This window comes from Caretta caretta, chromosome 1 (genome assembly GCF_965140235.1).
Source record: "Caretta caretta isolate rCarCar2 chromosome 1, rCarCar1.hap1, whole genome shotgun sequence".
NCBI lineage: Eukaryota > Metazoa > Chordata > Testudines > Cheloniidae > Caretta > Caretta caretta.
In genome coordinates this window covers 229,960,755-229,981,791 of record NC_134206.1, presented here as the reverse complement: position 1 = coordinate 229,981,791, position 21,037 = coordinate 229,960,755, and the positions used below count along the sequence as shown (strand labels likewise).

At 42.1% G+C, this 21,037-nt stretch overlaps 1 protein-coding gene across 13 annotated transcripts in view; it reads right to left on the bottom strand.

The window, feature by feature from the left end:
• The window catches only part of SHISAL1 (shisa like 1), a 289,388-nt gene that overhangs the window by 49,624 nt on the left and 218,727 nt on the right, over positions 1-21,037 (bottom strand). For 12 of the 13 annotated variants that reach the window (XM_075121338.1, XM_048825185.2, XM_048825195.2 and 9 more), the window contains one exon: positions 14,481-14,774. In XM_075121338.1, coding sequence (XP_074977439.1) covers positions 14,481-14,774 — 294 coding nt within the window. The remainder of the gene's footprint in view (positions 1-14,480; positions 14,775-21,037) is intronic. The other variant, XM_075121329.1, reaches the window with a different exon arrangement.

Below are 21,037 nucleotides of genomic sequence, written 5' to 3'. Positions count from 1 at the left end.
AACAGGAGTAAAACGGCATTTAAAAGCCCCTTTTTGCCATAAAGTCAACAAATTCAACACTAGATACATACAGGGTATCACAGTGAGAAGGTGCCATATTTTTCTGGTTTTAGTTTTGGACAAAAGTTGAAATTTTCTGTTCTCTACTGTTGCCAAGATAGAGTTTCCCCATTATATCTGTGTGCTACAGCCCTATTGACTCAACCTTGTAGAAAAGAGGCTAGGTGCGATGCCAATTCAGAGTAGCTGAGGATCTGATGCTGTAGAATTTCTCTAGCCACACAATAGCAGCAGTAAAAGGAATGTATTTATCCCTCTTCACCCCATTCAGAGGAATGAATTTCAAAGTGTAATTGGGACTAACTATAATTATTTATTTCCAGTATCACCTGTAATGTGGTAGGCACTTTCTTAACAAAAGAGAGAGCAGGAATGTAATTATAACCTCATGGGAAACAAAGACAGAAGGAGTATATCATATCAGTTGTTAGGGTACCAAGATTTATTTTAACATATGAACTGAATTTAAAAGTCTATTTATTAAGCACATAATCCACCCCACTTGCTTTGTTTCCTTTTAAAAAAAATACCAGAAGAATACATTTAAAAGACTGTTAATCACTTTAATCATTCTTTGTCATTTTAAGATGTTGCATTAAGTTTCCAACAGCAACTTCATTTCAGCCACTTTTCTATTTCTATAGGTAACTGTGTAGGTAAATAATGTATTACTCTTTGTCATAAACTAGATACCGTAAAACAATCAACAGTATAGGAACCTTAACTTTAACATTTCTCAAGTGGGATTTATATTGTGCAACCTGAACATTTAATTATTGGAGCATTTTGCACAGGCTTACACTGGAATCACTTTTCCCAGCACTGAAATAGAACGAGCAGCTGTTTAATTGCACACAACAATTTAGAACAGCAAGCTAAGAACACCATGATATCGAATTGAAACTGCAGGAGAAATATAAAACACTCAACATAGGCAGAATAAAGTCTCATATTAGCTGCTCTTAATTTTATTTTTTCTAGTACTATACAAATGATGAAGAAAATCTGCTTGTTTACAAATATCAGGGTTCTATTCCCCTGATTTGAAACCAAGCCTGCCTTTGTAAAAAAGTGTGTATCTGACATGCATTTTCAGCCATGCTTTCAAAGAAAGCATTACACATCAATGGTTAGAAACTGTTAAATGCAATGCTAGCCACAGCTTCTTAAGGGTTACAGTGATAAAATTGTTAGAAGACAGAGTAGGCCTAAAGGGTTTTGTGGTGGGTTGAAAGGGTCCAGCTAATGAAGTTGAACACCAGATTTGGATTTTGGACGCCTAAAACTTCAGGGATGTCTGGCACTGGAGTTTTCATGTAGTGCATTAGGAAGACAGAGGCCACTTATCAAATTCAGATGGGAGCTGGTTTAGGGCACACAGTTCTAGGATTTCAGAATTTGGAGTTTTATTTGGATCCATCTCTAGAAATGGGAGCAAGAAAAGTGACTTGGCAGGGGTGCATGTGAAACAAGTCATAATGAGATTCAATATTTATAGCCAAGCACAAATAAGCTTCTCTCTCAAGTAGTAGCATAAAGGCTCTTTAACTGAAAGAGTAAGGCCTTGTCTACACTACAAAATTAAGTTGACCTATGTTAGGTCGACCTACAGCCACAGCAGTAATTACTGTGGTTTTTTACGTCCATGATGCCCTCCTTCTGTCGGTGGTGTGCGTCCTCACCAGGATCACTGGCACTGACTTAAGTGTGTGGGGGCTTAGAGCCCAGGCTGTCAGTCTGGCATAGGGTTCCCAGCTGGACGCCCTGGGGCTGACAGCCAGAGCTCACACTGAACACCTCCCTCTGAAAGAGGTATATAAAATCATGAGTGGTGTGGAGAAAGTGAATAAGTTATTTACTTGTTCCCATAATATAAGAACTAGGAGCCACCAAATGAAATTAATGGGCAGCAGGTTTAAAACAAATAAAAGGAAGTTCTTCTTCACACAGCGCACAGTCAATCTGTTGAACTCCTTGCCTGAGGAGGTTGTGAAGACTAGGCCTATAACAGGGTTTAAAAGAGAACTAGATAAATTCATGGAGGTTAAGTCCATTAATGGCTAAGGAATGGTGTCCCTAACCTCTGTTTGTCAGAGGGTGGAGATGGATGGCAGGAGAGAGATCGCTAGATCATTACCTGTTAGGTTCACTCCCTCTGGGGCTCCTGGCCTTGGCCACTGTCGGCAGACAGGCTACTGGGCTGTATGGACCTTTGGTCTGACTCAGTATGGCTATTCTTATGTTCTTGTTCTTAGGTTCCCCCCCCCGCGCAGGACTCCAGCTGTGAGCCCTGCATGTGCCAGCAGGCAATGTAAGTAACGCAGTGTCTACACGGACACTCTTGCCCTAACTACATCAACCTAAGCACTATGCCTCTCACGGAAGTGGTATTAGGTCGGTGTAGTGGGCATCTTACTTCGATGGGTGCTACATTGTAGTGTAGATGCTTACAGAGTTAGGTCAACATAAGCTGTCTTACGTTGACTTAACTCTGTAGTGTAGACCAGGCCTAGAATTCATTGAGATACATAAGTAGAATCTGTACTGAATGCATCCAGTTCTGACTACGGTTCCAAGCGTGCCTGTTTCCAATGTTCCTAACTCCTGTTCAGAAATGAAGATGAATGTGGATTATTAAAAAAATTGTGCTCTAGGATTCCTTTTATTAAATAAGTCAGGCAAAAGTCGTAATAATAGGACTACTACTTCATTATTTGTATTGCAGTAGTACCCAAAGGTCTCACTGTGGGTCAGGGCTCCATTGTGTTAGTTACTGTACAGACACTTGCCTTGTTTGTTTGAAAAAATTAGAAAAAACCTACCACTGTGCCTTGATTTACATCTCAGTCTCCTGTAGCCTCCCTGATCTACTAGGGAGAACCAACTTCCTTTTTTTGCCGTTTCACCCATGTTATTCTCTTACTCAGAGCTCTTAATTGGCTTTCTCTTTCTCCACATCAAAATAAAACCACACACACGCACCATCGAGATCCACCCCCATTGTGCCTCTTAAAGCAGTCTTCAGTTCCTCCTGTTTGTGCCATATGCTGTGCCTGCTCCTGAGGTCTGTCTCCCACTTGTGTCACTGTGTCCTGTTCGTATTATCTAACCTTAGAACAGCACTCCTCCCACCCCATCTCCCCCAACACTTGTTTCTAGAGCTGGCTAGAAAAAGGAAGTCCCTTTCCCCTCCCAAAAAATTAGCGTTTTTGACTTGTCATCCCAATGAGGGACAACTTCATGTTTTTGAAAACACTGTCCCAAATTGGGATGACAAGTCAAAAATGCTAAATTTATTTGGAAGGGAATTTCCAGAAAAATTCTGTTTTGAGAGAACTGAAATGGAATTTTCCAGTTTGCTGGTTTTTACCCCCCACAAACCCACCCCAGGGACTTCTACATGTTTCCCAAGATACACAAACAAAGGAACCTAGGCCCATCATTTATGGTAACAGTACTACTGAGGGAATATCATAGAGACCATCCTCAGTCCACTCAGTGCACAACCTACTTCATCCAGAAACAACACTAACAACCTGCTCAAAATACCATCCTTTCCACCAAGGATGTTGTCAGGGTTCCCTCCCTACTCTGGGGTACAGATGTGGGGACCCACATGAAAGAACCCCCTAAGCTTATTTCTACCAGCTTAGGTCAAAAACTTCTCCATGGCACAAATTTCTTTCCTTGTCCTTGGATGGTATTGCTGCCACCACCAAGTGATTTAGACAAAACTGCAGGAAAGGGTCTCTTGGACTCCCTATTCCCCCAAAATACCCCCCTTCACCCCCTTTCCTGGGGAGGCTTAAGAATAATATACTAAGCAATTGGTTACAATGTGAGCACAGACCATTGGTTTTTAGGACACTGAAAATCAATCAGGTTCTTAAAAGAAGAACTTTATTATAAAGAAAAAAGTAAAAGAAGCACTTCTGCAAAATCAGGATGGAAGGTAACTTTACAGGTAATAAAAAAGATTTAAAACACAGAGAACTTCCCTCTGGACTTAGCTTCACAGTTCTAAAAAACAAGAATAAAACTACCTCTTAGCATAGGGAGAATTCACAAGCTAAAACAAAAGATAATCTAATGCATTCCCTTGCCTTACTTAAAATTTTCATAATCTTAGATGGATCATTTCAGGTATGTTTTCAAGAGATGTTTTACCTGCCCAGTCTCTCTCTCCATCTGGGGAGGGAACAAACAAAGAGAGCACAAACAAAACCTCCCCCTCCCCCAGATTTGAAAATATCTTCTTTCCTTATTGGTCCTTCTGTTCAGGTGCCAACCAGGTTATTTGAGCGTCTTAACCCTTATAGGTAAAGTGTTTCAGTACAGCTGCAAGGAGGGATTTTATGCTACCCTTATCTTTATGTTTATGACAGATGTCATCTCCCTATACACAAACATCTCTCACCATGAAGGCATTTCAGTCTGACAATGACAGCACTCAGATATTCACCTCAAACACATCCTCACCCGTAACAACTTAACATTTAACAACAAACACTTTGTTTAAACCACAGGAACTAGGATGGCTGCCCAATATGCCAACCTCTTCATGGGCCACCTCGAGGAATAATTGCTGGAAAACTACACCACAACAACCAATGAGATACCGGAGATACACTGATGATGTTTTTATTCTCTGGACAGATGACCTAAACTCTTTCATAGATTACCATCACAACTTCAGCAACCACCACTCATTCATCAAGCACTCCCACACCAGCATCAACTTCCTGGACATCACAATCAGCTTAAACAATGTAACCCTACAGACTATATACAAGAAACCAATGGATCACCACACTTACCTCCACAGATCCCTTAACTACTCCAGACACACCACGAAACCTGTTTATTTCCTGCCAGGCACTCAGATATCACAGAATATGCTCTGATGAGAAAGTCCGGGACATACACCTCAACCCACTTAAATCACCAAACAAGGACACTCCATCAGAGAAGATCATCGCATCACTGAATGGGCCAAATGCCCCGAGAGAGCATGCTTCAATACAGGAAAAAAAGAAACCCACTAACCACACACCTGTAGAGTCCATCTACACTTGGGAATGTACACGGTTGCATGTGTGGTGTTATGTTGCAACCGTTCCCCTGCCCCACCCCATTGTCCACATCTGAAACCCTGAAGCAAGTTCCTGAAAAACAGTCTAATGTGCTAAAGTTCAGCATGCATGAAGATGTGGGTATGTACACATCTCCGCTGTGGCATGGCCCCATACCATTCTACAGTCCAGTGTGGGCAAGGGGCATGTACCAGTTCATGGGGTATCGATAGTCCCCCAGAGCCATTCCCACAATGCACTGATCCCTTTGCTGCCTGCCCCTTACCCAAAAATACACAGGTCCCTGCCCTCCATTGCCAATGGTACTAGCAACCTCTCCTGAGCACATTCAGTTCTCCCATGAATGCTATTGATCAGTACCAGTCACCATGGAGCATTCCATGAGCTGCTACCTGGTCTCTGAAGAACACCTTGGTGCTGATCCATATGTGGCCAGAGTACACCATGCTCCATGACTTTGCCTGTAGCAGCAGAAACATATACATATGTCAGGAGAGTTAACGGAGGTGAGCATTCACCAGACTTTGTTCCAGTGCCTGGCGTGCATGAAGCACCTCGGGTTCCTGGCACATGCCCCTGCTATGATGAGCTGGACCAGGTGCTCTCCACGTCTCTAAGTACTGAGCCTGAATTCAGTCATGACCCCCTCCTCAACCCTGCCATCCTCATTATACTGCAGGACACTGATGAGGGGCAGGGTAAGGAGGCAGAAGGGACCTTGGAAGTCCTAGAGGAAAAGCCTGCTTAAGTACCCAGCGGACCCAGTTGAGAGAGCCCACATCAGGAGGACCACAGCAGGAACCGGAATCCGAGGCTGGTAAGGGACTATGCACCCCCACATTCCTCAGAAATATCCCTGTTTTCTGCAGTAATAGATGGCTGAAGCTGGCCCCCTCACTGCACTCCATCCATAGTCCAACCTGATGAGGTCCCTGTGACAGTCTACACTATTATGATCACCACTTTTACAAAATTATGATAAATCTTGTACAAAGTATGCCTTGTGATGTATCATTGGAAAAGCCATAATTTGCTGAATATCATTGTCCTGTTGATTCACACATTTTAACATTGTATATGGAGATATGAGATTTTGTTATATGTTTGTTACTGGAGCATGTTGTTTTAACTCTGGGGAATGCCCACAGTCTAGCTCTTCGAGGCAACAAAAAGAGACTATTGTCTTTTTAACCGGCCATTCACCAGCAGGGGAGTTGTAATCAAGAAATTTACAATTCACCTGAAGGACAGTCGGCAGCTCACATATTCCATGGAACTGCCTGATGCACCAAGAACTTTTTCCAGTAAAAGGGTCAGGATATAAAAAAGGGATCAAAGGCCCCTGGCCACCTTTCTCCTCTCCCATCTCTACTGAAACAAGATTGCTTGAAAGACTTTGAACTGGGGAGATTGATCCCAGGCTGGGAAGGGAATTCAGTCTGTGTATTAAGAACTGTGAATTGCTGCAACATCCAGAGAGGTAAGAAAAGCTGTTTGCTTCAAATCTTGCACCTTGTCTGCACTACACAGTTTTGTTGACAAAAGTCAGCTTTTGTCGACTAAACAGTGGAGGTGTACACACTAAAATGCTTCTCCCACTGATGTAACTCCCTTGCTACGTCAACATGGTAAAACTACCTTGATGAGCGGCATAGGGCTTTTTGCGATGTAGTTAGAGTGAGGCAGCATCAGTGTAGACACAGCACTTGGTTATGTCACTCTCATCCTCCAGGAGGTGTCCCACAATGCCCATCCTGACCGCTTTTCTCAGCAGTTTGAACTCCGCTGCCCTGAAGGTACACAGGTATGCCTTTCCCTTTTAAAGGCCCAGGAATTTTTGAAATTCCTCTTCCTGTTTGCTCAGTGTGCACAGTTCAGACAGCATATTCCCAGATGACCATGCTGGCTTTCTGCAATAGAAGTGCTCCTGTGTGAACACTGGTGTGGTTGGATCTGCTGGGTCTGTGGGGAGAGGAGGCTGTGCAGTTGTAGCTTTGCTCCAGCTGTAGGAACTTTGATACCTCTGGGCTGATTGCCAGTAGCATGCAGGAGAAGGGGCACGAAAGGGACACACAGCGGTGCTGTGCTACGATCAAGGAGCTGAGGTAGGTGTACCAGAAGGCAAAGGAAGCCACCCATTGCTCCAGAGCAGCGCTGAAGACATGCTGCTTCTACAAAGAGCTGCATGCTATCCTTGGTGGCAACCCCACTTCCATTGCCAAGAGCCCCACGGATACTTCGGGAGGACTGGAGGCAGCGGCCAGTAGACTCAACCCTGAGGACAAAGTGGTAGATGAAGAAGTGGAGTTCAAGGATGATGTGGAGCACATGGCAGAGTCTTCCGGTGGCGTGGTGAGTCAGGATCTCTTTTCTACTCCGGAGGGGTCTAGCCAGTCCCAGCACTCCAGCTCTGGTGCACATGATGCAGGAGAGGGGAGCTCCTGTAAATGTTCATTTTGCTTTGATACTGCATGGTGAGAGAAGATTGAGTGCTCGTGTACTTTGTTATATGGTAGAGGAAGGATAAGGGACAGAAATTAACAACAGAGCCTGTGCATCTACACAGTTGGGTCATAGCAGAAAAGTTTGTTAATCTACACCGGGATGTCCTGGGAATCCTCCATAGAAATCTCTAGGAAACTTTCCTGCAGATACTCTGCAATCCTCTGCCGAAGGTTCCTTGGGAGAGCTGCCTTGTTTCTCCCCCCTGCTGTAGTAAATTTTGCCACACCACCCGCTAATTATTTCTGCAGGGACCAGAGTGGCATACAGGTGAGCAGCATATGGAGTTGGCCTGTAGCCATACGCATGCAAGAGATGCACTGTTGCATCCTGGGTTACCCTTAGGAGTGACAGATTGGGTTCAATTACCATAACCTGTGGAAAAGGGTGCCAATATTCAGAATAGTCTCCCTAGGCACTCGTAGTAACCACATTTGCAAACCACCCAGACCCTATGCTTTGAAAAAACTGTTGCTGGCCAAGGACCACAATGAGAAAAAGACAATAATTAACGAAGACAGATGTCATAAATATGAAGGGAAGGGTAAACACCTTTAAAATCCCTCCTGGCCAGAGGAAAAACCCTTTCACCTGTAAAGGGTTAAGAAGCTAGGATAACCTCGCTGGCACATGACCACAATGACCAATGAGGAGACAAGATACTTTCAAAGCTGGAGGGGGGGAGAAACAAAGGGTCTGGGACTGTCTGTGTGATGCTTTTGCCAGGGACCGAACAGGAATGGAGTCTTAGAACTTAGTAAGTAATCTAGCTAGATATGCGTTAGATTCTGTTTTGTTTAAATGGCTGATAAAATAAGCTGTGCTGAATGGAATGTATATTCCTCTTTTTGTGTCTTTTTGTAACTTAAGGTTTTCCCTAGAGGGATTCTCTATGTTTTGAATCTGATTACCCTGTAAGGTGTTTACTATCCTGATTTTACAGAGGTGATTCTTTTACTTTTTTTCTTCAATTTAAAAGTCTTCTTTTAAGAACCTGATTGCTTTTTCATTGTTCTTAAGATCCAAGGGTTTGGGTCTGTGTTCACCTATGCAAATTGGTGAGGATTTTTATCAAGCCTTCCCCAGGAAAGGGGGTGTAGGGTTTGGGGAGCATTTTGGGGGAGAAGACGTTTCCAAGTGGGCTCTTTCCCTGTTATACATTTGTTAGACGCTTGGTGGTGGTAGCAATAAAGTCCAAGGGCAAAAGGTAAATTAGTCTGTACCTTGGGGAAGTTTTAACCTAAGCTGGTAAAAATAAGCTTAGGGGGTTTTCATGCAGGTCCCCACATCTGTACCCTAGAGTTCAGAGTGGGGAATGAACCTTGACAAGAGACATTTCCGTAAAATTCTTAAGTGAGAATACACACACAAAGGAAACTAAACTTACTAAAGATATCTGACACTGAATGGTGCTCTAACAACTCCGCCCTCCCTCATTAAACAGCTACCCCTGGCAGCTATTGGAGTACTCATGCCACGGAGCAATCATGCACAGCATCTGATAAGAGATGTGAGCTATGGTGTCAGAAATAACACATTTTTTTCCTCAAAACTAAGTCCCTCTCCAAACCTTAGAGAACTGTTTGTAATTACTTTAAACAATGTTTGTGTTCCCCATAAATTAACCCAAAACAGAGCAGTTAATAAATAACAAAAACATTGCTCAATGATGGCATTAAAGTGTGTCAACCTTCTCCACTACACAAACCCATGGCCAAAGATATTGACCTGAAGGATCCTCCCTCTGTTGTCTGCTTTTGATTAGTACATTAATTGCAGGGGATTTAACCCCACTGAGGTAGCTCGTGACTGAAAGATGTGACCATGCTCTAGTGTGCTTTTTGAGCAGCACCTTGACAGTGTATCTTGGCACACTCCCAAGTCATCTTCTGGCTCCCCATTGTTTCACTATGTCCAAGCACACAGCATCACAAATTTCCCTGGCCTGCTGGGAACCACAAGCTGTGTGCCACATGGGTGGGGTCAGGTTGCCACTACAGGCTTTGGAAAGCAGTTTTGTACTATGCCCACTTTGCTGTGGAAGTATTTCCCTTTAGCTTCATATACGTTATGCAAAGCACCGCATGTCACAATAAGCCAAAGTGCTTTGGCCACACTGGCATCCAGAGCATGGGAGGCATGTAATGGAGGCTGGGGGAGGAACCTCATGCCACGGTGTGGGGAGGGGCAGTGGCAGATTACCGAGGGGGCCCCGGCACAGAAACACCATATATAGTCATGTCATTTCAGGGAAATAAAGTCCTCTATTTTGTTCTGCAGTACAGCCCTGAACCACCCTGGTGTCATGGACCTTTCCCATGTGTTCTGCATTCATGTTCATGAACTGACTGCTTATGGCCTTGGAGAACCAGTGAATCCTAAACGTCACAGTTCATTTCTTCATTGGTCCCTTTCAATAGGCAAAGTATAGGTACATGCATTCTGTCGATGTATCCCGCACAGTTTGGAAAACCCATCCTCTTGCTATAATTTCAGGGAGTTGTGTTATGACAACTATCCATAGGTACGTCACAGTACTGATAGCCTGGCAAACCTGTGCAACCACCATTCCCACAGTTGACTTCTCAGCCCCGAACTGGTTGGTAACTGACAGGTGCTGTTAGCTTCCAAAGGGCAATAGCCACCTGCTTCTGCACTGGTATGGGTTTCCGAAAACAAGTGGTCTGGCACTGGTGGATTGGTGCAAGCTGCTCGCACAACTCCTTGAAGATCTGCTTCCTCCTTCTTCAGTTCTGCAGCCACTGGTCATCATCCCAGGTTTCACAGATGATGTGGTCCCACCACACTGTGCTGGGTCTCCAGGACCAGAAGTGGCAGTCAACCCATGGGCATGCCATTGCAATCCCAGCATTCAACACATCTACTGCAGGGGACTCATGTGAATTTTCAGTCCCCCTCTGGGTCAGCTGTCTTCGTTGTCTGAAATCTCTCTGGACCAATTCTGTCCAGTGTCTGATACTGGATGGTTCTGCTCACATGAACATTTGTCCAGTGAGCAGTAGCAGGAGCAGAACCACATCTTCATGGACTTGCTCTATGTATCCAACACAGTTTGGCAGAAGGGAGAGATGGCAGGGAGCTGCAGTCATCAAATGTGTGAAGGTGACATAGAGTTCCAGCAACATGTAGCAAAGCAATTCCTATAGCATCTCCTGTGATACAGGAGATGCAGTAGGATTGCCACCTTTTCCACAGACCAAAACTGGACATGCCACATCAGTTAATGGATATATTACTCCTGGGGGAATTCTGAGCCACTGCGCAATTCAGAATTTTGCAGAAGTTAATGTTGTGCGCGCAGAATTTCCTTTTCTGAACAGAAATGGGCTGCAGTGCAGCTAGCTACCACTAGGGACCGCTGGCCCTGACAGATTCCCAGCTCGCACATAGAAGACACTGCTGTGGGGAGAGAGAGGGAGCTAGAGGGTTCCTGGCAGCTGCAGTTCCCAGCATGCCCTGAGGGAAGGAGACTGCAGTGTGCAGGAAACTCCATGCAAGCCTGGGACCGAGCATCAGTCTGTTTCTTCCTCTGGATCCCTGGGCTCTGGTGAAGAGGGGGAGGGTGTCTGGGCAAGGGGTGGGCCTGTGGCTGGGCTCTGGGGGGGAAGGGGTTGTGGGTCCAGTCCCTCTGGCTGGATTGGGGGAGACAGAAAAACAGGTACAGGGTTGTCATAGGGGTTTCTTTAACTCTCTACTTCTGGGGGAATTTTTGTGTGTGTCTGTATTGTTACGCAAATACTTGCTGACAGATATTTTGAAATAAATTACCGAAATAATTGAAACTGGTGTTATTATGTAGTGTTATTTTGACAAATAAATGTTGTAGAATTTTTAATTTTTTGGCAGAGAATTTTTATTTTTTGGTGCAGAATGTCCCCAGTAATATATATGTCAAAACAAGACAACAGAAAGTGCTAGGCTTAGCTACATGACATTTGAAGTTCAATGAATGAACAGTGCATATTTTCACGTTTAACGTATAACAACACCAAAACATAGAATGTATATTTCAGTACTAAACAACATATTGAAGCATTAAGGTTGTTGGCATTGCTTGTGTGTTTCACTTAAAACTGGACATCAGGACTTGTCAAATGGCACCCGGACACAGAAGCCAAAAGCCGGACTATTTGAGTAAAACCCGGATGAGTGGCAATCCTGGGACTCTGGGATACTGCCCTGACATGTTAGCACTAATGACGCATGCTGAAAGGGGCAGTGTGGATGAAGGTGTGGCGTATACTTCTTACCAGCACTGGATAGGTGGACACGCAGTGTATCCCTAGTTGTCACCTACCAACCGACACTCAACCCTATAAGAGTATCACCAAACAAATGCAGCCCATTCTTGATGGGAACCACATTTTGAAAGAAATCTTTCCCCAACCCTCATCTTCTGGCCATCAAACAGCCTCCCTACCTTGCGAAGCTTACCATCAGAAGCAAGCTTCCCAAAGACTACCGCACACCAGCTCAAAGCACCTGCCAGAACAACAGATGCAAAGCCTGCAGGCATATCTCCATTGTTATGATAATCAATATCCTCACCACCACAAAACACTTTTCAAGATCCATGTTTCCTATATATCCCAATCACAACATGTGGTATACCTCATCCAGTGCATCAAAAGCCCCAACAACTATGTGGGTGAAACCAAATAATCACTATACTCACGAATGAACCTATGCAGAAAAATGATAAAGGACAAAAATGCTCTGTCACCCATGGGTGAACACACTTTCACAAAGCAATCACTCCATATCTGATCAGTCCTCATCCTCAAAGGACACTTGCATAATACCTTCAAAAGATGAGTCTGGGAACTTAATTCATAATTCTGCTAGACACTAAATGTCCTGGCTTCAACAGAGACACTGATTTTATGGCTCTTTACAACAATTTGTAACCTACTAATCCTCCTTTGTCCTATGACTGTAGTGGTGTTAATTGCCCACTTCATTTCAAGGGGTTTCTTGCAACATGTGTTAACCCCTTATGCTTAACCATCTGTTCCATCTTGTATTCAGCTGTGACTCTCCGGTTACCTTTTCCAAACCTGACTCTGTGAAGCATGAAAGTTCTCTCTTCCACCAATTTTCCCTACAATTTTTATCTCACCCACCTTGTCTCTCTCATACTTTGGGACCAACACACTACAAAGAACCTTTGAGGCAGGCTACTGAAGGCCGACTACCCTGACTCCCAGCCTTAAAAGTTTTGATTTTTTTTTTGCGATAATGATATTTTCCATCAGAAAATTCTCGACCAGCTCTACACATTTCTTTCAGTTAACTGTTCACACCAACCCTATTCCAATGCCTGACCATAAACTCTTCACAGGAAGCAAAACAAACTCAAAAATGATCTTTAATTTTTGCAACTCTTGATTGTTAACTTTTGTAACTCCGCTCCACTACCACTGTCAGAATGTTGTGTACATTCACTGTGTTATTCCTTTAGATTATAAACGTTTTGAGTTGGGGGTCCTTCCTTCTTATTTTTCTGTAGAGCATCATATCCACCCATGACACCATACAAATAATAGATAATTTACAAACATTAAGTGCTATAAAACTGTTGGTATTAAAACACATTTTGACATACATGTATACAACATGGCAGGAATAATAATAATAATAAAAACCCTAGGCTATCACTTGTCCTTTTTAAATCTGTAGAATCATTTTCTCCCCACTGTAACTAACATACAGCTATATTTCTGTGGCTAAGCAAATAAGACATTAAGCTAATTTTCACATTGTTTCTGTGTCTCAGTGGATAGTATGGATTTCTCACATCTCTAATTAAAACTGTTTTCCACTTAGTGTTTACATTGAACACTTGGAGTTAACGTGTTTTTTTTTTTAAACTGAAAACAGATTAATTGCTATACATGGCAAAACCTTGGGTACATTTAGAATATTATTTGCATGCTAGATTAATAATTAACTCTACAGTGGACACTGTAGAAGCAAAAAGAAAAGGAGTACTTGTGGCACCTTAGAGACTAACCAATTTATTTGAGCATAAGCTTTCGTGAGCTACAGCTCACTTCATCGGCTGTAGAAGCAAAGATTGTAACCTTGTTTATATTTAGTTTGGCAGAATTTATTATTTTTTTTTATAATGTTGATGGATAATATCAATGTTTATTTTTAAGCTTTTTTATTGTTATTTATTTAAATGTTAACAGTATGCAGAAATTATGGGAAGGCCAGACAATGGGGAGTATCAGACAATAATTATTTAATGACAGTAGATATTGAGATTCAAAACGTTAAAGTTTTATCACCGTTAAAACACAAATTGTCAACATCATATGTCAAAATATACAAAGTAAATATTCTTAAATCAAACTCTAAGTTCTCAAGCAGCATTTTTCTTACTTGGCTGATATGTATATTTTCATGATCAATGGAAATATATTTTTGTCGGTTTGTGTGTGTGTATACAGTGAAATTGACATTTAATGACATTTACCAATAAAAATCTAATCCTTCCAAACCTATTTATATTCACCCAGTACTGTAAATTTACTTACCTGCAGCACATATTTCTCTAGAGACAATCATATTTTTATCATAATTTTCTATGAAGCTGATGCATTTCTTCTGAGTGGTGATTCTGTAATGCAGTTCATACTGTAAAATTTATATGGTACAGATCCTCAGCTGATGACTTAAATGGAGCTATGCCAATATATACCAGCTGAGAATCTGGCGCATAATTGATAATGATGTTCCAAAAAGACAGATGACTGTTTATACCACAAAAGAATATGGTGCAAAAGTATCTGAACTTACCAGGCAGATGAACTCTGAAAAGACATCAATGGTGGGTTCAAAGCATCTCCTTTTAAAGTATGTACTGCCTGTGACATCTGAGGCTGAGGCTGAGTCTGTACTTGGCTTGGATTCTGAGCAGGGTTAATCCATCGGCTCTGTGCCTGTGTCATCCACTTTCCCTGGATTCCCCACCTTGCCAGGTAAAATTTGCAAATATCGTAGTTCATTGATGAGTAATATAAAAGGTCCAGTACCAGCAAGATCACAACAAAAAAGCCATAGATCCACACTCCTAACAATGCAGTGTAATTGCTGGGGAGGAGGGGAAAAAAAAGAAAACAACAAAGGAAATGATTTAACAGATCATTCACTGTCATCACTCTATTTATCAGGGTTTTTTGTTTGCTGGTTTGTTTGTTTTAAAAATAATCTGGATTTTCATCTAAGAGGAGCAGGTCTTTTTGGTAGAGTAGGGTTAAGAGAGTGGTTACCCAAAATGCTGCATTTCACTAGTATTAAGTACATCAAAACTCAACATTACAAAGACCAGTGATTTTATAATACAATTCATTCAATAAGTACAGAGGTGAAAACACATAGTAAGCTTACGTGTAAATGTTGGCATAGCTATAACATATATACGAGTGGTTTCAGAGTAGCAGCCGTGTTAGTCTGTATTCGCAAAAAGAAAAGGAGTACTTGTGGCACCTTAGAGACTAACAATTTTGTTTGAGCATAAGCTTTCATGAGCTATAGCTCACTTCTGTAGCTCACGAAAGCTTATGCTCAAATAAATTTGTTAGTCTCTAAGGTGCCACAAGACCTCCTTTTACATATATGAGTAAGGATCAGGATGGTTACCACCCTGTCATTGGCTTATAAAAAAAGTGCCTCAGAAAGCTTAATTGAATAAAGACAGAACAGAATGAGTAAAGATATCAAATAAAGTGAGAGAGAATAGTAGGGAGATAAAAGCAAAGGAGAGTGAAAACACTGTTGAGACAGCAAGTTTAGCTGTTTTTTTAAAAACTGATTGTTAGGTCTATTGGCAATTGGTATGGGAGACTGGGGATTGGGAAAGAATTAGGCTAAAACAAACGTGCAGGTTTTGAGGAGGAATTTAAAGTGGGAGAATGGAGGTTGTTAGGTGTATGGCGTAGGAAGGTCGTTCCAGACAAAAGGCCTGGTGTGATTGAAAAAATGCAGAGCAGAAGTGGGAAAAGAAAAGGAAGCAAAAGGAGTAGTAGATAGAGATGCAGAGTCTTGAAAACCACATAAAGAATTGCAATATGGCCCCCAAGCAATGCTTTAGGCATACATCATTTACGGGAATTACAAATTATATAAACCTGCCATTCAACCACCAGCACCCTGTTGAAAGCAGGGAAAGCAATGAATGTATAAGTTACAGCTGGTGAGAGAAACTTCGACAGAACCACATTCCAACAGAATATGCAGTTCTGCTGAAATCTATGTGTTCTGTCAAATTGGGTTGATTTCCCCCAAATTTTGTTATGGAAGAAAAACCAGGAAAAATGCTAACAATGTTGAAATGTCCCATTCTGCAGTTTCAGAAGAAACTATTTGGAATTCGTGTTTTGAAATGACTGTTTTGAATGGTTAAATACTTTGTATTAATGACATATAATGCAAAACAAAAAAGTTGAAGTTGAAACAAAATGCTTTGTTTCCAGAATTGTTCCTTTGTTGATGATAATTTTGAAATGTTTGGTTTTCGATCTGATTTGGGACAAAGCCAAATTTCAAAAAAAATCTCAAAAATCCTTTGCAAAAATGATATGCTATCCTCAACCCAGCTCTATATTCAGTGATTTACTTCATTGAGCTATTCTGTGTTGGACGGGGTGGAGTCTTTGTAAGCAGTTCAAGGCAGCATCTGACTTCTTTCTATATGTTTGTAAAACCTGGAGGGGAGAGGGGGGCATCTCATGCACGATTGGCCTGACCCATCTCCCACTGTAGTTAATGGGGAGTCTTTCAAGGGGAATTTTGCCTCTGTTAGGGTTCAGGCTCAGGCTCTTAAATGCAAAAAATATCTAAAGACTAAGCAGTGGTATGATTCAAAGCCCAAAAACATGTGCTTGTGAACCAATGTAGTATGTTGTACCTGAGATTTACTGTGGTAGCCTGAAAACGCAATGCTTTTCTCCTGTATTTCTGTCAATGCTTCCCCTATCATATAATGAAACTGCATTATCAATTTTGTACATTTCTATGTTATTCTAGACACACATGCGCACACACACACACTGCTGTCCAGTGTGTCACACACATTATGGCTGGACACCACAATTTGCCTTAAAAGGCAATCAAAAAATGAAAGCATTTTGAAGGCAGATTTTGATATCCAGGAAGTAGGGGAGAAAAGATTCAAGAACATGCTCATAAATTTAATTTTGTTTTAAATCAAAATTTCAGGGACGATTCTGAGTTCTTGTCACATCAAGATTTAAAGGGCCCAATTCGCCACTCGTTTATCACGGATTTACACTAGTGTAACTGTAGTGACTTCAGTGAAGGTAACACTAGTATAAAGCAGGTGCTAAAAAGAGGAGGAACAGGCCCCTTAATGGATCCTATTAGCATGTAGCTTTAAAATTTCAAATAAACACTGGGTATTTAATGCTGGGATTTCCAGTAGTGTTTAGTACTAAATCTTCAGTGGGAATAGAGGTAGACCAATGCTAAGTGTTTTTGAAAATCCCATCTGATCCTCTAAAAGGCCTGTTCCTGTGAAGACTTGTGCATGTGCTTAACTTTATGAACTATGAGTAGTCTCTCGTAATTTTTGTAAGTCTTTGCAGGACTGGAGCCTAAAATATAACCTGAGAGGTTTGGGCAAAGATTTTCAATGGCATTGCTCCTGATTTTTCCATGGATATACTCTTGTTTACGCTGGTAAAACTCTGGAGTCACTCCATTAGAAAATGAAAGGGGAGTCGGGCGTGAAGAATTCAGGATGAGCTCCACAAGGAGAAATCCTGTTCATTGTAACCATTGAATCTCAGTGAAGTCCCCAGGACCACTTCTGGGAACAGAATTTGGCCCACAGGGGGGAGGACAATGTATTTTTGTTTCCCATAAAGTTAGAAATCATGTAATTTATATGCTAGCAAGAACTTGTAGGCAGGAACGTTACCTTCTCTTCTAGTTGTTTCATATGGACATTTTTATGGTTGTGTTTAGGAATTTGTTTTGTTCATTAAAAATCGCTTAGTGAAAAATTAGGTCTATTTTGAGCACTGCAATTTAAAGCACCAATTTATTAATCATGCTGTATGTGAGTTCTCCATCTGTTCCTTGTAAATAACAGCTGTTTCTGACAAGTACAAAAATGAAAGTGCATTATTTTAATTAAGATATAGTGGGACAACAGCATTGTTGAAGAAGCCTTGTGCAAATCACAGGCAATTAATAAATTATATGGGTTGTTCACAGGGAGAAACTCTATACATTGGTATGGTTTGTTAAATATTATGATGGTGCAAAATATTAACTTTAATATTGAAATTAAAGCTTTCACATACATCAAGAAAAAATAATACTATGAAAAAATGTGAAGCCAGGTAGACAAGCCCTAAGTTTCACATTTCTAGTTAGTTTCACTACTCTCTAGTTCTCCTGTGCTTTCGCATGGATGCATTATCTGGGTTGCAAGGAACTATTTTAATTTATATCAGTATTCACATCCAGGTTTACATATGGATTTCAAATCTCAGTAAGATTCAGGGTTATTTCGATTCAGTCCATTACAGAAATTCCCTAGTCAAGCAATTCTGATGTGTGTTATTGTCCAGATTTGAAATCATGTTCTTTACCCTCATTTCCCTGTGTCTTCCTAAGAAGTGCAAAGGTTTTCATTTTGAAGGTTCCTCTTCAGGCCCTTCACTAATTTTAATAATACAATACCTAAATCTGGACCATAAATTACCTGACAGCATTCTTTTAACCCACTAACTAGAAGCAGATTAACTCATTGGCCTATTAGGAAAGCTCAATGACCCAATACTTTGGCTTTCATTCTAATACAATATAGGCTTGATCCAAAGTCCATTTGAAGTCAATGGAAAGACCTAGGCTATGGCTACACTAGAGACCTTACAGCAGCACAGCTGCACTGATGCAGCTGTAAGCTCTCTAGTGTAGCCCTTCTAAGCCAGCGGGAGAGAGCTCTCCATCAACTTAATTAATCTGCCCCCAATGAGTGGTGGTAGCTATCTCAGCAGGAGAATCTGTCCCGCTGACATAGCGCTGTCCATGCTGGTACTTAGGTCAGTGTAACTTCTGTCGCTCCGGGGAGTGGCTTAGTCACAACCCTGAGTGACATATGCTATACTGACATATAGCCTCAGAGGGTATGTCTACACCGCAATTAAACACCCGTGGCTGGCCCATGCCAGTTGACTTGGTCTCGCAGGGCTCGGCTAAGGGACTGTTTAACTGTGGTGTAGATGTTCAGGTGGGAGGGTCCCAGAGCGTCTACACCACAGTTAAACTGCCTATTAGCCTAAGCACTGTGAGTCCGAGTCAGCTGGCATGGGAGGTGTCTAATTGCAGTGTAGACTTACCCTGCATAATTTCAGTGGACTTTGAATCAGGACTTGTGAGAATGGGAAATACTTTTCTTCCTCATCTCCACCCCTTCCAATTGCAGAAGCCTACTTAGATTTTTACTTTGGGCCCTAGATGCAAAAGGGGCAGTCACTCTTGTTGTTCCTCCTTCCCAAGCTAATTTTGCACCAGGTCCCGAGACTCTTTAGTCAACTAGCAAGCACGATTGGACCAGAGCATTTTTAAAAAAAATCAGAATCAGTAGCTTCTATTTGGCATATATGAGCCTATGTGGAAAAATCAGGGAATCCACAATTCTGTGTTTTTAAAAAACACTTGCAAACAGCTCAATGTAGCTGTATAATTTATATGTAGGCAAACAGCCATAGAGAATGTTGTTTTCTGGACAAGGCTGATAATTACAGTAGCAATGCATTTCAAATTCTTTCTCTCAACCATACACAGATGGCTGATGGTGGTTAGATACCTGTATAACTGAGGATACAAGTGAGTATTTTGACGTGTACTTCTTATGTATGACCTTTCCTAATTGTATTTATCATATATGTTACAGAAAGAAAGGTCCCTAGAGCTACCTTTACGTTTTCTAGAGAGCCCATCAGTGTGGTACCTAAAGGCTGAATCCATAAAGTGATTTAGGCACCTAACTACCGCTGTAGGCTCCTGAGCCCAACATTTAGGCACCACTGAGATCCTCAAAACCCCTGTTCTGCTGGTGGGCATGATCAAAACTGCCCAAGTCCTAATGGTGCTGAGCCGCTTGGCACCCCAGCTCACACCTAAGTTCCGGCAGGATTTTCACCCTAGGTGTTCCCCCTCCTATCTCACCTATGGGGATAGGCCTGCTCAGAGCCCCACACAAATGACAGCCAGGATGACCAGCTCAGGAACTGTGTGTGTGCGCGTGCATCCCAGAATACCCAATAGCCCAGTGGTTAGGACACTCACCTGGACTGTGGGAGAGCTGTTCTCAATCCCCACTCTGCCTGATTTGGAGAAGAGTCTTGAAACCCAGGTCTCCTGGACCCTGTTTCAGGACAGTGCTCTAAGCCCCAGGCTCTAGGGTATTCTGCTGTGGATCTCTCTTGATCTCTTCTGTTGAAGATGTTCTACTTTGTATAAATAATTAAATGGCCCAGAGAGAGAGATTGACACTATAGACTGGTGGGATACAGCCAAAAGTGTCAGTCACTTGGGATATGGGAAACCCCAATTAAGTCTCTGCTCCAAATTCAGCAGGGTGGAGATTTAGAAACAGGTCTCCCACATCCCAGGTGAGTGTCTAACCACTGGGCTATTGGCTACAAAGGGTAGGTGGCCTTTCTCCCTCTCTGTCTCTCTTGTTCCCTTTCTCATGAAAAACGAGGCTGGGGGGTGGGGGCTGACCTGGCTTAGGTGTTAATCGTTGTGAATCCCAAATGGAGATAGATGCCTAGCTATCTTTGGGGCCGGGGCTTAAGCCCAGTTTATATGTATACAGTCTCCATTAGCTAGAGATCTTGAAGGACATCTAACAGCGTCACATGACTGTTTCTGAAAATTAGAGATACTAGCTTAAGGGAAGAGGTTTGCTCAGAGTTTGAGGGCCAAGGACCACATCAAATAGGAGGCTATAGGACAATCACAGGGGACATAACTAAAACTTGGTGAACGGTGAGTTTTGGTTAATTGGAGTTGTCTGAAATTACAGGCACAGGCATGCCCATAAGTAAAGATCACTCAAACATTTCCCCTCCAAAGGGCTAGTTTCAGATGTCCGTTGCTTCGTCAATCTCCTGTACCTTTCCCAAAGAAATTTTGCATTGTGTAGGTTCAGCCCACACACCCTGTTTTCTTAAAGAAAAAAGACAGTGGGTGGGAATAATCTTGTGAAAACTTGACATATATGATGGATTTCAGAAAACCAAATAACCAAACCAAGTCCATAATTTAATTGTCAAAAGTGTGTCCCTTTTGGCTGCTGCTGACACAGCACTCCAAGT